The sequence below is a fragment of the Ammospiza nelsoni genome, chromosome 19, assembly GCF_027579445.1.
Source record: "Ammospiza nelsoni isolate bAmmNel1 chromosome 19, bAmmNel1.pri, whole genome shotgun sequence".
NCBI classification, from domain to species: domain Eukaryota; kingdom Metazoa; phylum Chordata; class Aves; order Passeriformes; family Passerellidae; genus Ammospiza; species Ammospiza nelsoni.
This window is the reverse complement of record NC_080651.1, coordinates 5218319-5232240: the sequence shown is the minus strand read 5'-3', so window position 1 is coordinate 5232240 and position 13922 is coordinate 5218319. Positions and strand designations below refer to the sequence as shown.

Sequence of the window (13922 nt, the reverse complement as noted above, 5' to 3'; positions counted from 1 at the left end):
CCTAGAACAGTGTGCACGCCTCTGCCACCGCTACACCAGCGCAGCAAAAGGTTTGTTCAGCATCTCCCCAATTTGGGTTTCCAGGTTGTGTCAGTCCTCCACAAGGAAGGGCTTTTTGCTCAGGGTACTCACCAGCTGCTCTACACCATGCACCAGAATCTGAAACAGCCTTCTGAAGTTTTTTTTTAACAGATTTAGGCAATTCTGGACAAGGTGTAAAGACACTGCTGTGAAAACCAAGCTTCTGCCTGGAACTTCTTCAATGTTTAACCTTCAGTGAATTCTCCTTTCTGCCACCACTTCCCACCTCCATGCACAAGCACAGAGTGCAGGGGGTTGCAGAAACCAGTTTTTACATGAGCTCAAAACTGGAAAAATGCCCAGAAAGCATCTCCACAGAGGTTTCTGAGATGTATGCATGTCACACCCTGCAGAACTGTGACCCCCGGCTGCTCTGAGCCCCCTTGCACAGGCAGGTGTTGGGTTAGGCAGGATTTTGGCAGGCCTGGTTTTGACTTTGTCAGAAAACCTGTCAGCATGCATATTAACTCAGGAGAAAAATTATTAACAAGGTTTTACAGCAGTGTTTCCAACTGAGCTTCCAGCTGCATGTGAAACATGAAAGTAAAGGATTGACTGGGTGGGGAAAAGCTCCAGATCCCTTAAAACATAAAAACCACACACCCATTCCATGGCAGCTGCTCTCAGGCTGCTCATGGGCAGCTTGCTTGCTTCAAGAACCACTTAACCACACGTGTTTCTTAAACTGATTCCAGAAAAATAACTAAAATTGAAAATAAAACCTGTAGGAACCAAACGTGTCTGAATATCATGTGAAGATCTGAAAAGGGTAGGCACAAGAAAATCACACCCCAGTGATGTGGCTACAAAATCAAGCTGCATTAATATAACAGTAATAAATAAATATAATAGTAATTAATAAATATCATAAAGTCCATGTGGCACCCCACAGGGCCTTTGATCACGAGGTCTGGGGCTGTGGGAGAAGAAAAAGCAACTGGGTAAAGACAGTTCCATGCTCAATGTGTCTCTGTACAGTTTATTTTACAGGAGATGAGATGAGCACTATGGTGTATATAAACTTGCAGAACAATATAGGAAAATACAGTTTAACCATATGAAATTGTTTTACAGTAAGACAGAAAAATTACATATAGGAAATGCCTTCAACACTGAAGGACAAGATCCACAGCTGACATCAAGTAGCTTCCACTGAACCCTGCCAGTTTATTCAAGCTGAAGATCTGCCCCTTAAATCTTTTCTTCATTCAACTTAAGTTCAGTAAGCGATTCCTTCATCTATCCTTAGGGAACAAAAGCCATTCTAGAATTTCCACAATGATCCAAGATTTACTAGTAACCCAGACAGAGGCTGTGTGATAAATAAACTATTTAAGGGGTCTAGTCAGCCAAAATTTATGGGAGGTTATAAAATTTTGGTTAAGCATCTGTAAAAACAAGTCATTAGTACTGGCAAAAGACAACTTTCCTAGAAATTTAGAAGTATTTAGGAAAATCTTACACAAAAAGGACCAAATAAGCAACTTAATTTTGGTAGAAAACTCTGGTTTAGTGTATGCCTGGTATCTGGGAATCCCTGCTGCTACAGCATCTGCAGAACTGCCCAGGGGAATTCTCACTGCTTGTGTTGCAGAAAACAAGGGAATTATCTAAGGAGGAGAAAGAATTTTTGTCCAACACCAATACCTGCTGTTTTCCTACTGGATAGAGGCTGCTGTGCCTAAAGAGTGTTTTTGACCTAAAAGAATATGGACATCCAAATTCCTTAGGCAATTCTGATAACCTCAGCCATTTCATCGAAAACCTCCAAAGGAAAAAGGGATTTCAGGTCAACCATTGCCAAATTCTGGGATTAACATGACTTTGCTTATTTTGTTAGCAGATGTGAGATCCCTGAAATCACATTCAGCTTTTGAATTCTAGGACTAGAACATTCCTTCTCTGCTGTAAAAAAAATAAAGTTGTGGGCTTTTAAAATTATTATTAATTAATTTTATGCAATAAAGTGTAACATCTCTATTATGCAAAATCATCACTGCATACTATTTTTATGCAGAATTCCCTGCTTATTCTACTGAGACCATGGGTCCAAAGATTAGTTTCAATGCAGTTGCTTTTAAAATCTAATTTTTTCTATTCCATTTTCAGCATTGAGAACTTAGGGTGCCTGAGCTGGACAGCAAATTCCCAGAGCCAAAGGCAGCTCTCCTGGAGATGGGGCTGTCCTAAAAGGGTGCACAATTCAGAGCAAGGAAAGGGCTGAGAATCCTGCACAGATCTGTGCACTGTGGCTGCTCCTGAGATCTGGCAATTTGTAGGGTAAATCTGTATTTTTCACATGCTTGTAGCAGATACTATTTAAAGAGGCACTTGAAGGGGATTTACTAGCAGAATTTTAATAGGGTTGTGATACAAGCCATTACTCAGTTACTTGTTAAATCAGTAGCCCTAAAAGACTGCATATATTCACAATTATAGTCCTGTCCACTCACTGAACCTGGAAAGCTTTTATTCTGAATATCCACTGAGTTTGTCTCTTATGACACACCTGAAATAGTTCAACTTAATGTAAGTTGAGGGAATTAAATTTGCATGTCTCAAATCTATATTTTTTTTTCTGTGATTATTATGTGGTTAATCTAAGATTTTTTTAATTGGTCTACAAAATATTTTATCCATGTATAATTCTTAGACTCAGATGCATCATTAGGCACAAAAGGTTTCTGCCTTGAGGAATGCATGGGGTTATAAATTTAAGTTGAATTGTGCTATGTGTTGGTCCCTTCAGAGAAAAAAAAAAACATTCAGGAAGGAAAAAGAAGCTGCAGCTAGCACAAGAAGAAGTTATTACACTTCCAAACTTGGTGGCTGATTAAAAAATTCCAAAATAAAACCCAAAATAACCTCTCCAAAAAAGCTCGTAAACCTCTCAGAAAACAGCCAAAAGCATGAAGTTCGGTTAGCACATGGAAATAACAGGTATGTTCTATGAAATTTCAAAACTAAAGGTGTTGTACTTCAGTGATGGAGGGCTACAGTAACAACAGAGAGGGGAAAATAAAGAGCTGAATGATGCACCACTCATATGAATAAAATCTATTTTAAGACAAAGCAGTGGGTGTTATCCTTCCAACAGTGTTCTCAGGAAAAGACAAGGATTTGCTGCCAGGAAAGACTTCATTCCCACTGCGCCTCATCAGCAGGGCCGTGTGCTCCAGGCTCCTGAAGCACAGCAGGCTCAGCACACCTGACCTGGGGCAGCCAAAGCAGGGCCCCTCTCCATTCCCCAGGGCAGCACTGGCACCTGCTGGCCTGGCATGGTGTGAGCTGGGCAGCTCTGAACAGCCACAGCCACAGGCAGCACTCATCTGCCAGTGCTGGGCAGGACTGGACAATGATGGGCTCCTCACCCACCATCACTCAGTGCCCATCAGGGTCTGAGAGATGCCACTGAGGTACCCATCCTCCTGCCCTGTGTCTGCTTTAATCTGAATTTATCATCACTCAGTGCCCATCAGGGTCTGAGAGATGCCACTGAGGTACCCATCCTCCTGCCCTGTGTGTCTGCTTTAATCTGAATTCATCATCATCACTCAGTGCCCATCAGGGTCTGAGAGAGATGCCACTGAGGTAAGCATTTCCTGCTCTAATCTGAATTTATCTGTGGCTCCTGCCCACCTGGTTAAGACAGATGAGACCAGCAGGCTCCTCTGGATGCCTGTGGCTGCTCCCCATCCCTGGGAGAGGATGGCAGCAATGTCCACACAGCAGCGACTCCCCAGAGCCAATGCTCCAGCAACCTCTGCCCCAGCACTCTGCTAATTCAACACACACTGGGGAGCAAACAGCCTGCAGGCTTTCCAGAGAGGGCTGTGAACTGAAAAGCTCATTATTTTGAAAACTGCCTTTTTGACACTGCCTTTTGAAGATGTAATTGTCAGGGTGAGCAGGACTGGCCTCAGGACACTGCTGCCATCTCTGGGAGCAGACCCAGCAGGCTGCACTAGTGGACAGAGCACAGGAGATGCTGTGAAACACTAAATCTGCTTTCAGTTCAGAAGGAAACATCCAATAACCACATCAAGAAGCCACATCTACTCATTCCAGGGGGACCTTCAAAGTGCTTGTCTGGATTTCTTAAGGTGCTTGGTAGTGAAGGACCCACCTGGGTAAGCAGTGCCCTTTCTGTCCCTGCGTGTGATGAAGAAATGGATGGGCAGAGCCACTTGGTCACTGAATTATGGATTTGAGCTTTTACAGCTGATCATCTGTGGGTCCAGACCCCAGAGGTGTGTTCTGCCTGCAGCCCCACACAAAACCACTACAGCAGCTGCACAGAGAGCAGCTACACGTTAATTATTTCTCATTTCTTATTATTTACTTTATCCATGTACTTGAGTATAAGTAAGGAATAAAGAGGCTTGTGCATTTCTGTTTGTTAGCCTGATTTTCAAAGAATCTTACCTCTTAGCTCCCTGCTGTATTCCAAGAAATCTCTGAGTGCTGAGCACTTCCAAAGAACAGGTGAAGAATGCCCAGTTCTAAATAAGAAGCCTAACTTGCAGTCAATACTAAATAATGACTTTACAAACAAGGACAATTCCAGGAAGTTCTAACAAAGCCTGAGAAACTACAACTGCTACAAGCATAAAGAAGTTTCCTGTGAATGCCCCACAGAAAATTCCTACTAGGGGAAAAGAAAAAACCCCAATCCAAGCAAAATTAAAAAAAAAAAAAAGCTGCATAAAGGGAAAAAGAAGCAGTGCACAAGGTTGCATGCTGCCTGTCAGGCACTCAAGTGTGATTTCAGTGTTTATCTGTGCAATAAGGGGGAGCACAGCTGCCCCCCAGCAGCTCAGAAGTGACTGCACAGGGGGAAAGGCAGTCTAGAAACATATCAGGGATTTCTGTGTGATTTTCACTGCTGTTACAGTATTTTAAAATTTAAAAAAAATTAAAGCTATCTTCTACAATTCCAGTGTCCAATAATGAACCAATGTCCCCATAAGGGAGCAACAAAAGTCTTTCAGAAGATGTCCAACCCATAGAAGTGATGAACAGGTGTGAGTTACAGAGATGACTGAACCTGGAGCAGGTTGGCAAACTGAGAATTAGGCCTTTTTGGGATATTGCTCCAAGAAAGAAACTGGAATCTTGCTGTTAATGGGAGAAGAGTGCACTTGACCCATGTGGTAAAATACTGCTCTCAGCTCATCAACTCCCGCAGGAATCAGCCAACAGCACTGGATCCAGAATGAGTTCTGGCAGGAAAAAAGCTGAAAGAATACCTTGAAGATGTTCAACTGTGCTTTGGAGACACAAGCAGGAGGGTCTGGATGATGAATAAAAAGTTCTTATTCTGTATGGGAGCTGAGTGTACAGCTGGAAAAGCACCTCACCAGCTCTGGCACTGATCTGAAGCCATGGGGTTCAGGAAGCCCAGAGTAGGGCCAAAAGGCTGTGGCTGAAATGGAAAATGCCAGAGAACCCTCCAGCACAGACAAGAGTGTGACAGCATCACTCAGACCAAGAGGGAAGATCACAGATGTGGCAGCACTCCCAAAACATGGGTGGCCTAACAGATCTGGGCAAGCAGAGCTACCTGCTAAGGAGCAGAGAGAAATTCCCCCTTTTCTACCTCTGGCAGTGAAAGCAAACAGTGTTAGCTGAGAGCTGACCTAGCTGTGACCTCAGAGCATGCAGAGATGTGAGATAACCCTGCCAATCTGATCCCCACAGTGACTCAACCAGCCAAAGCTCACACCAGGAGTGTGAGGTGCCAGCTGAAGTGAGATGATGCCCAAGCTCAGTGCTGGAGGCAAGAGACTTCCTTTGGCATTCCATTGCTCAGCTACACTGCAGCAGCATCATGCACCATCCACACATGCTGGAATTCCAATAAAACACTGAGTTTGCTCTGGAGAAGCAGCTGTGTAGGATGAGCATGAAGACAGACTCCATTGCATTTTTGAAACCCAGTAGAAGACAGAGCAATGCTGAAACTCCCAAAGTTCCCTGTGAGAGCAGGAACCCCGGCTCCTTTCAGTGTGACACTACCCTCTCTGAAGATGCTGCCTGTTAGAAGCAAGGGAACTCCAGCATGCCCTGACCTGGAAGGCATCAATATCCAAAATCCATCAGTGAGAAAAGGGAATGGGCCAGGGAACTCTGATCTACAGGGGCACATCAAGAGGGAATATAATTTTTTGAAAGAAATGAGATGAAAAATGTTTATAGGCAACAGCAAAACTTGCACTGAACACAGATGGGAGTGTTGTGGGCGAAACATCTCACCTGTGGAGCAGAACCCAGAGTCTCCTGGGGCTGGGAATGATCAACAGCCAAGTACCTGTGCTCTCCTCTGCTCGTGGAAGTGAAAACAAGATACAGACTCCACCAAGAGAATTGCTGTTCTGGGCAGCTCACATCCCTGAAACATTTAAAATGGACCAAGAACTAGAAGCAGGAAAACTGTCTAGAAATAAAACCAAAAGGAAAAATAAAATAAAAACAAAAACGACAACTAGAAGCAGGAAAACTATCTGGAAAATAAAACCAAAAGGGGAAAAAAAAACCCAAAACCAACCCCCCTGCAAAAAAAAAAAAGAAACCCCAACCAACCAAAAACAACAAACCCTGCAACTAAGAATTTAGAGCAGCATAAATACACCTTAGCAGAGGAACCAAAACACATTACAGTCCCCAGATAAATGCTGTGCTAATGGACAGCATTTCCAGTCCAAAAGAGGTAAAGTAACAAACATCTTTAAAGACAGAGGAAAAATAAAGTGTAATTTCTAACTTATTTCAGGTATTTATTAAGGAGAATACTGTATAAAGTGCACAACTAGCTTTGTTTTGCAATCCAAACAAGAATGTGCTGAGGCATTGTCAAGATTGCTCATTCCAATTTACAATACAGCCAAGAACAGGGGGAAACCTGAAATGCAGCTTTCATGTATTCACATTATTTTGGCCACTGAAGTTTTCCAAGTTCAACCTGCACTTGTGGCTTAACAAATAAAAAAGTGCCTGTCCTCTGAAGTGCAAGGTAAGAGTTAGAAGCACACACTGATAGGGCCAAAAATTAATAAGACAGAGTGAATCAGTAGAAAAACTAAAAAGGAGAGATCATCAATTGCCCTGCTTGAGGGAAAAAGGAAGGAGAAGAGGATTCCAGGGAGGACACTCAGTAAACCAAACCCTTCAGCTGGTGCTGCAGTGCTCTGTGCAGGAGCTTAGGAGAGGCTCACAGCACAGTGAGCTCTGCCAACACCAAGAACAGAGCCCAAAAGAGTCCAAAGAGAGTCCAATAGAGTCCAAATTCCCAAATGTGCAGAAGAAGAGCAGCACAGAAATGTCACACCAGGAGCAGTGACCCTGAGCATGCAGCAGCCATGGCACTCCCACTGCCAAAAGGATGCTGAGGGTTTGGAAAGGTTGATGAGGCAGCAGAGGATGGGTTGTGAAGGAATTTGCAAGACAGGAATAAACCTGTGCTAGTAAAGAGATGGATGGAAAAAAGCGACCAATAGAAAAATGCAGTAATAATTTAGAAATAATAAACCAGAAAAATCACCACTGCAGCAATGTTACAAACATGCTCCAGGTAAGACTTTCCTGTGTCTCAGTTTGTATTTGTAAAGAGGAATATTGACTCCCAATGATCCAATCCCAGCATTTGGAGGATGGTGAACAAAAATCTGGAATAGCAGTAAAACAAAAGAAGGATGCAGTTCTGGGGCTGGGGAGAAAAAGACAGTAACAGTGAGACAAAATGGAGCAGAAGTGTGGATCAAATGAAATAGTGTGGTTTGGGATATTGTAGCTAAGACCACAGTAAACACTGAGTAAAGGCCACAGTGGTGAGAATCAAGATTTCTCCTGGATCTAAAGCAAGAATCTGAAGAACTTTCGCATTGTATGAAATGCTGAAAAAATATATTAACAGCAACATTGAATACTCCATCAGAAATAACAGCAGAAGAAAATAAATACCTTTTCAAAACCAGTCTCCAAACTACACAACACTATTTGCTAAGAGCTGTGTTGAATTTTTGGTGGTTTGCAGTTAAGAGTAACAGAAAAAACTCACATGGTACAGAAGTGCTGGGCACCTACATCTACACTGAATGCAATCTAGTATCACATATTCATGGCACCTTTGAAAATCAGGCTCCAAAAAGATAAAAGCCAAAATTTAATGGGACAAGCCCAGTAATTAAAAATACCTAAAGTCTGTGATATTCACCTGAAGAAACCAACAAAGGAAATTTAAACCTGAATGCCAAGTAAACTATTCGAGGACTGTTTTTAAGGAGATTCTGTGGAAAAACACCTTGCATGAGCAGGAAAAATTTTAAACATCTCATTTATTCCTTGGAATATGACCTCCTTCTGTCATTGAGGGCACTCTGACAGCTAATGAGGTAGGTATAGTACAACCAAATCTTTCCTGATTAAAAACTGTGATGGTAACACTTTCAAACTTACCGACTGGCCGACAACAGAAATCATGAAAATGGGTTTATGCATCCCTGAGAGGGAGTATAAAACAGGAAGAACACGAATCCTCTCCACAGATTTTGGGAGAAGGGCCATCACTTCACTGCCATGGTGAAAGACTGTTCTATGAAAGCAATGCATCCACACAACATTGCTGCAGGACCCACAGATTTCATAAATGGGGGAGCCAGGAAAGTGAATTGATTTGCCTATGGCCATGAGAGCAGTCAGTGACAGACCTGGGATTGGTGATCAGGACTTCCTTGCCTCCTGCATCATATTCAGTTATCTCCCTGCTGGCCAGAGGCTCTCTGCCTGCTGTTCTAACATACTGGATAGAGATAATCATGCAAGGGGTGGAGCACAAAGTCACTGGAGAACAGGGCACGTTCTGTGCCAGGAAGCAGATTTCTCCTGGAAGCTGCGTGCAATTGGGAACCTCTGGTGGGAAGCACACATCTGATTTTTTTTCACCCTGGAATGTCTGGTGCTTAAGGCTTAGCACAACGAGGACCATTGTAATGACTAAATGGAACAGAGATAGCCCGTACAGGCATAAATTACAAGGTGTCTGTCTGGTAGTGAAACAACCTTTTCCCTATGCTCTTCTGACCCTTAAAAACAAACGTTAGCCTGCTTAATTCAGTGGACTCATCCCATCCAACCACAGATCAGTCTATATTTCCATGTCCACAGGTCGGATATCTCCAGTTTTGTGTTCTTTTACCCACAGTTCCCTGTCTTTGGCAGGATCCACTTTCCGAAGCAGCTGATCCACGAGTTCTACTGTCTGAAATGAAGAAAACAAGAATCCAAATGTCAAGGGCACACTTCAGGCAGAGAGTCATTGCTCTGACATGCAGAGCAGCTGTGGGCATGCCTACACTGCATCTGCAGACAAGTGAGAGCTGCACGTACGCAAGACTGGATGGACAGGACAGGTTTGGACGTGCAGCCTTGTGAGAGGGAGACTTGAAGAAGCAGAGACAGGTTTCCTGTGCCAGGCAGCAGCCAGGCAGCCTCTGACTCCTGCACCTTACACCAAACACAACTGTACTGAGTCAGCATGGATCCCCCATACTTCAGTATTTGATAAATGGCCAGTTTTCAATAAGGAATATATATATTTATACACTGCCTTTTCCAATAGTGAAATTCAGCATCTTCCCTGCACAAACAGAAGACCTCATGGGGAGTAGTGCATCATGCTGGGAGAGCTGATAATGTCTCATGCTGGCCAAATGTACCTCAGCTGGTTGTGTCTCCCTCAGGAATGAGCTGCATGAAATGTGATCAGAGAGCCCTGTGCAGCACTGCTGCAGACACTTCCCCCACATCCTCTGAAAAAGCCAGTCAGAGCAGGCCAGGAGGGACAATTCAGCTCAGCTGGAGGGCAGTGAAGGGCACAGAGAGCAAACAAAAGCACACTTACACTTTGGTTGAACATGTCTGTCTCGTGCCGCAGCTGTGTGTACTGGCACAGATGCTGCCGAATCATCTCCACCCTTTCAACTTCTAGTCTCTCAAGCTCCTGGACATGAAGAAAAACAAGTCCATATTTTTACTGGAACCTGAGCTCGGAGGCCCAGAGAAAGGAGGATACACAAAAGGCTGCCAGGAGGTGCCATACTGCCCCAGGGTCATGCTTTGGAGCTGGACTCTGTGGTTGCACATTCCTCTGCTCTGCAAAGAATAAGAAACAGCAAGCAACAGCAGTCATCTCAGCCTAGCAACAGAAAAGAAGGTCAAACCTTTCCAAAAGGCTCCAAAACTGAGACAACCAAGGCAGACAGTGGAGGCACTGCCTTCAGAGATGCTGCAAGCAAGAGGGAATCTGTTCCTGCAGGAAATTTTGTGTGCTTTATTGCTAGCTACAGAAATTCCAGTGATTCCCTGGGGCAGCAGAAAGCACACTGGGGGGATGGCTCAGAACACCCCCATTCCAACCTGACACCTGTCAGAGCACAGCTCACCAGATGATGAGCTGGGACAAGCTTCCACCTTGCTCAGATGGCAGTAAGCAGAACCCAGAGACCTTTAGTTGGAAATGCACGTGATTTCTGTCTTTCCTCTTGACATTTTCTGCCTCCCGCTTCTTCTGAATTCTGATATTATACCCCAAAATCTGCATTTAGTCCTTCTGGACTGAATACACTGAGCACTATATGCAGTTTTGGGCATGAAAATATAAAAAAAAAAAAAAGACCTTAAGCTGTTAAGAGTGTCCAAAGCAGGGCCACAAATACAAAAAAGGGTCTGGAGGGCCCTTAGGGGAGGCTCTGGTGAGATCCCACCTGGAGCCAGCTCTGGGCTTGGCAGCACAAGAAGGATGTGCAGCTTCTGGGTTAAGTCCAGAAGAAGCCACAGGGATGCTCCAAGGCAGCTTGCAGCAAGCCAGGCTGAGACAAGTGGGGCTGTTAAGTCTGCAGAAGAGATGGCTCTGGGGAGACTTCAAAGAAAATTGTGAAATTGTGGAACAGAAAAATTAATGAATGTATAAATGGATTTGGCGATTTATCATGTGTTTTTCTGTGTTTTCCTTGTGCATTACTTCATCCTTCTCAAGGACAATTTGAGTGTTCTGGCCCCTAAGCAGCCCTGAACTGGTTTAATGCCTTCTGCAAAGACACAATTATTTCTTCTTTCCCCTACTGATGAGCTTTTCTTAGGACTGAGAGTGGGACAAACAATGTGAGATTTATCACCCCATTTTCCCCAGAGCTTTACACTGAACTAGCTGTGAATGATGAATACTGGAGGCCATGACAATTCTGCAAGGGTAGCTTTAGATGTTACACACCAGAGTGGTGGTCACCATCTCCTCAAACCACTTGGACTGGGCTTGATTGTAAAGATCCACACAGCGCATCAGGTCATCCCCTGAAAGAGAACGGACAACAACACATCAGTCTTGTCCAGCCAGAGCTCAGAAAGAAAGTGCAGGTCAGGTTTTGTAGACCTCAAGGGTTTGAAGATGAATCCTGGTGGAGCTCAGAGAAGTTCTGCTACACAGACCAACATTTCAACTAAATGCATGCACCTGATATATGGCAAAAAAGCAGGTGATTAGGGAGAGAATTAATAGATTTTGAAAGAAAAACATAAGCATAAAGAGTAGTATTTTACAAAATGCCCAGAAATATAAAAAAAAAAAGGCAAGCTACTTCAGTTAAAAAAAAAAGCCATGGATGGAAAGTTGTATTTGAAAAATAAAGTAATTAAAATGGGAAATCAACAATGGTGAGTTATGGAACTGCAGGGCAGCACTGTGTAGGTGAGACTGCTGTCCAAGAGGTCTCTGTCTCAAAGGAGAGGGATGCAGCAGGCCCCAGCTGTTGGATGAAGGGACGCTGATTTGCAGCCTCATGCATTCTCCAGCCTCTGGAGATGCCCAATTCCAGCTGAGCTCCAGCTCCTGTGATCAGGGCAATAACAGCAGAAGTTGCAGTTCTTTCCATTGTTTTCTTTGTTACAGGACTCTGCACTGATGAAGGGGGAAACACAGGTGGCAAATTTGGAAAACAATTTTCAGAGATTGCTGCTTTGCAGCTAGGAAATTCTCTTTGTTCTTTAAATGAGGCTCAATTTCTCTCTCCCTCTCTGATCTTCAGCTCCTCCTTGCTTATTCAATAAAAATTGATTATAAACAATTTCTAAGGACACAAGGAACAAAGAGAGACTGTGAATTTTCAGGTGATAAAGAACATCTCTTACAGAACCTCCTGTTGTTAAATCATAACTTTTCTTTCCCCTCAAATGATTGCCTGTACACTTGGTCACACTTCCAAGGACTCTTCCCAGACTCCTTAAAGCCCAGACACCTATCCTGAAGTTTTAAAATCCTCAGAACTCTGAAGGACCATTCTGCCAAGAAACATCCCTTGTTGGAGGGATGAAACATGGGAGGCCTAGCTAAAACTTATTTTCAGCCAAGGTACTGAGCTGCATGTATCAGCTTTGCAGATCTCAAAGTTCCTGATGGGTCCTGCAGATGTGACTTGAGCCTCTGCAAAACGTGCACAGGTCACAGCAACTGGCTGTATCCTCAGTACAAGACAGCACACACTACTATATCCTCGGTATTCCCAGAAGAGAAATTATTTTAGTCACTGAGTAGCAGAGGGGAAAAAACCGAAAAACATCACTTTCAAGGAAAAAGACAGTAATAGTAAGTGCAATAGGCACCCACCAAGTTGTGGGTGAGTGTGATTTAGGAATGAACCAAGGAAGGAACTGTGATTTATGGAAGAAACACCCTCAGCTAAGCTTCTCTGAATCTGACTCTGGAAGTTCACAAACATTCAGTAATCTAAGGACACCTTCATGAGACAGATAACTCACCCTACTTCTGCTGTTCTCACCTCAATTATCAATAATTTGTGACATCTGAGTCAGAAAAACTAGGCTTGTTTCTTCTGAGGATTTAACATCACACAGATCTGTAGCATGGTTCACTTTGACTTTTGTAGCATTCACATTCTCTGAAAAAAAGCCCTCTGCCCAGGATTTTTCTCCTGGGAAGCTGTGAAGCCTCAGAGAAAAGGAAAACAATTCTTATCTGATTTGCTTCTCCTGTGTTTTGCTCACATGTGGAATGTGTTTGGAGATTGTTTACCCACAGGTGAGTGTTTCATTGGATTCTGGTGTGAGTTGTTTTGATTCATTGGCCAATCAAGGCCAAGCTGTGTTGGGACTCTGGAAAGAGTCAACAGTTTTCATTATTATCTTTTTAGCATTGAGTAAGTATCCTTTCTGTATTCTTCAGTACAGTACAGTATTCTTTAATATGATATAGTATCATCAAGTTATAAATTATCCTTCTGAGAACATGGAGTCAGATTCATCATTCCTCCCTGCCACAGGGGGTCTCTGCAAGTACAACAGCCTTTGTTTTTACATTAAAACCAAGCACCACATGGATGGATGGATGGATGGATGGATGGATGGATGGATGGATGGATGGATGGATGGATGGATGGATGGATGGATGGATGGATGGATGGATGGAGGCCCCCTGGCTCTTGCTGTGTGCTGACAGACACAGGTACTCACCTGCCTGGGTGGACTTCCGTCTGGCCTTCTTGATTTCCTCTTCTGTCTTGTTGCTGAGTTTCACCTCTAGCTGCTGTGTTTTCATTTCCAGATCCTTCTGCCTCTCTGTCAAGGCTTTCCGGGCCTTGGAGGAATGAGGAAGAGTCAGAAGTTACAGAGAAGAAGATCTGGCAGCTGCTTTCAGCCACCTAGGACTCCTCACAAGTGGTTCTCAGGGAGGAGTCAACAACTGTGCATGGAACTGGGTCCTAACAGGGATTCAGGCTCTTACAACACCATGGAGTTCACAAAAGTGTCCTGTGACCACAAAGGGGTCACCACCA

General features: G+C 43.7%; 1 protein-coding gene across 3 annotated transcripts in view; it reads right to left on the bottom strand.

The window, feature by feature from the left end:
• Positions 1–1044: 1044 nt before the first annotated feature.
• GAS7 (growth arrest specific 7) overlaps positions 1045–13922 on the bottom strand; it is an 81325-nt gene continuing 68447 nt past the window's right edge. For all 3 annotated transcript variants that reach the window (XM_059486025.1, XM_059486026.1, XM_059486027.1), the window contains exons 11-14: positions 13600–13723; positions 11348–11427; positions 9980–10078; positions 1045–9337 (exon numbers count right to left, since the gene is read on the bottom strand). In XM_059486025.1, the coding sequence (XP_059342008.1) occupies positions 9224–9337; positions 9980–10078; positions 11348–11427; positions 13600–13723 (417 nt within the window). In that variant the 3' untranslated portion in view covers positions 1045–9223. The remainder of the gene's footprint in view (positions 9338–9979; positions 10079–11347; positions 11428–13599; positions 13724–13922) is intronic.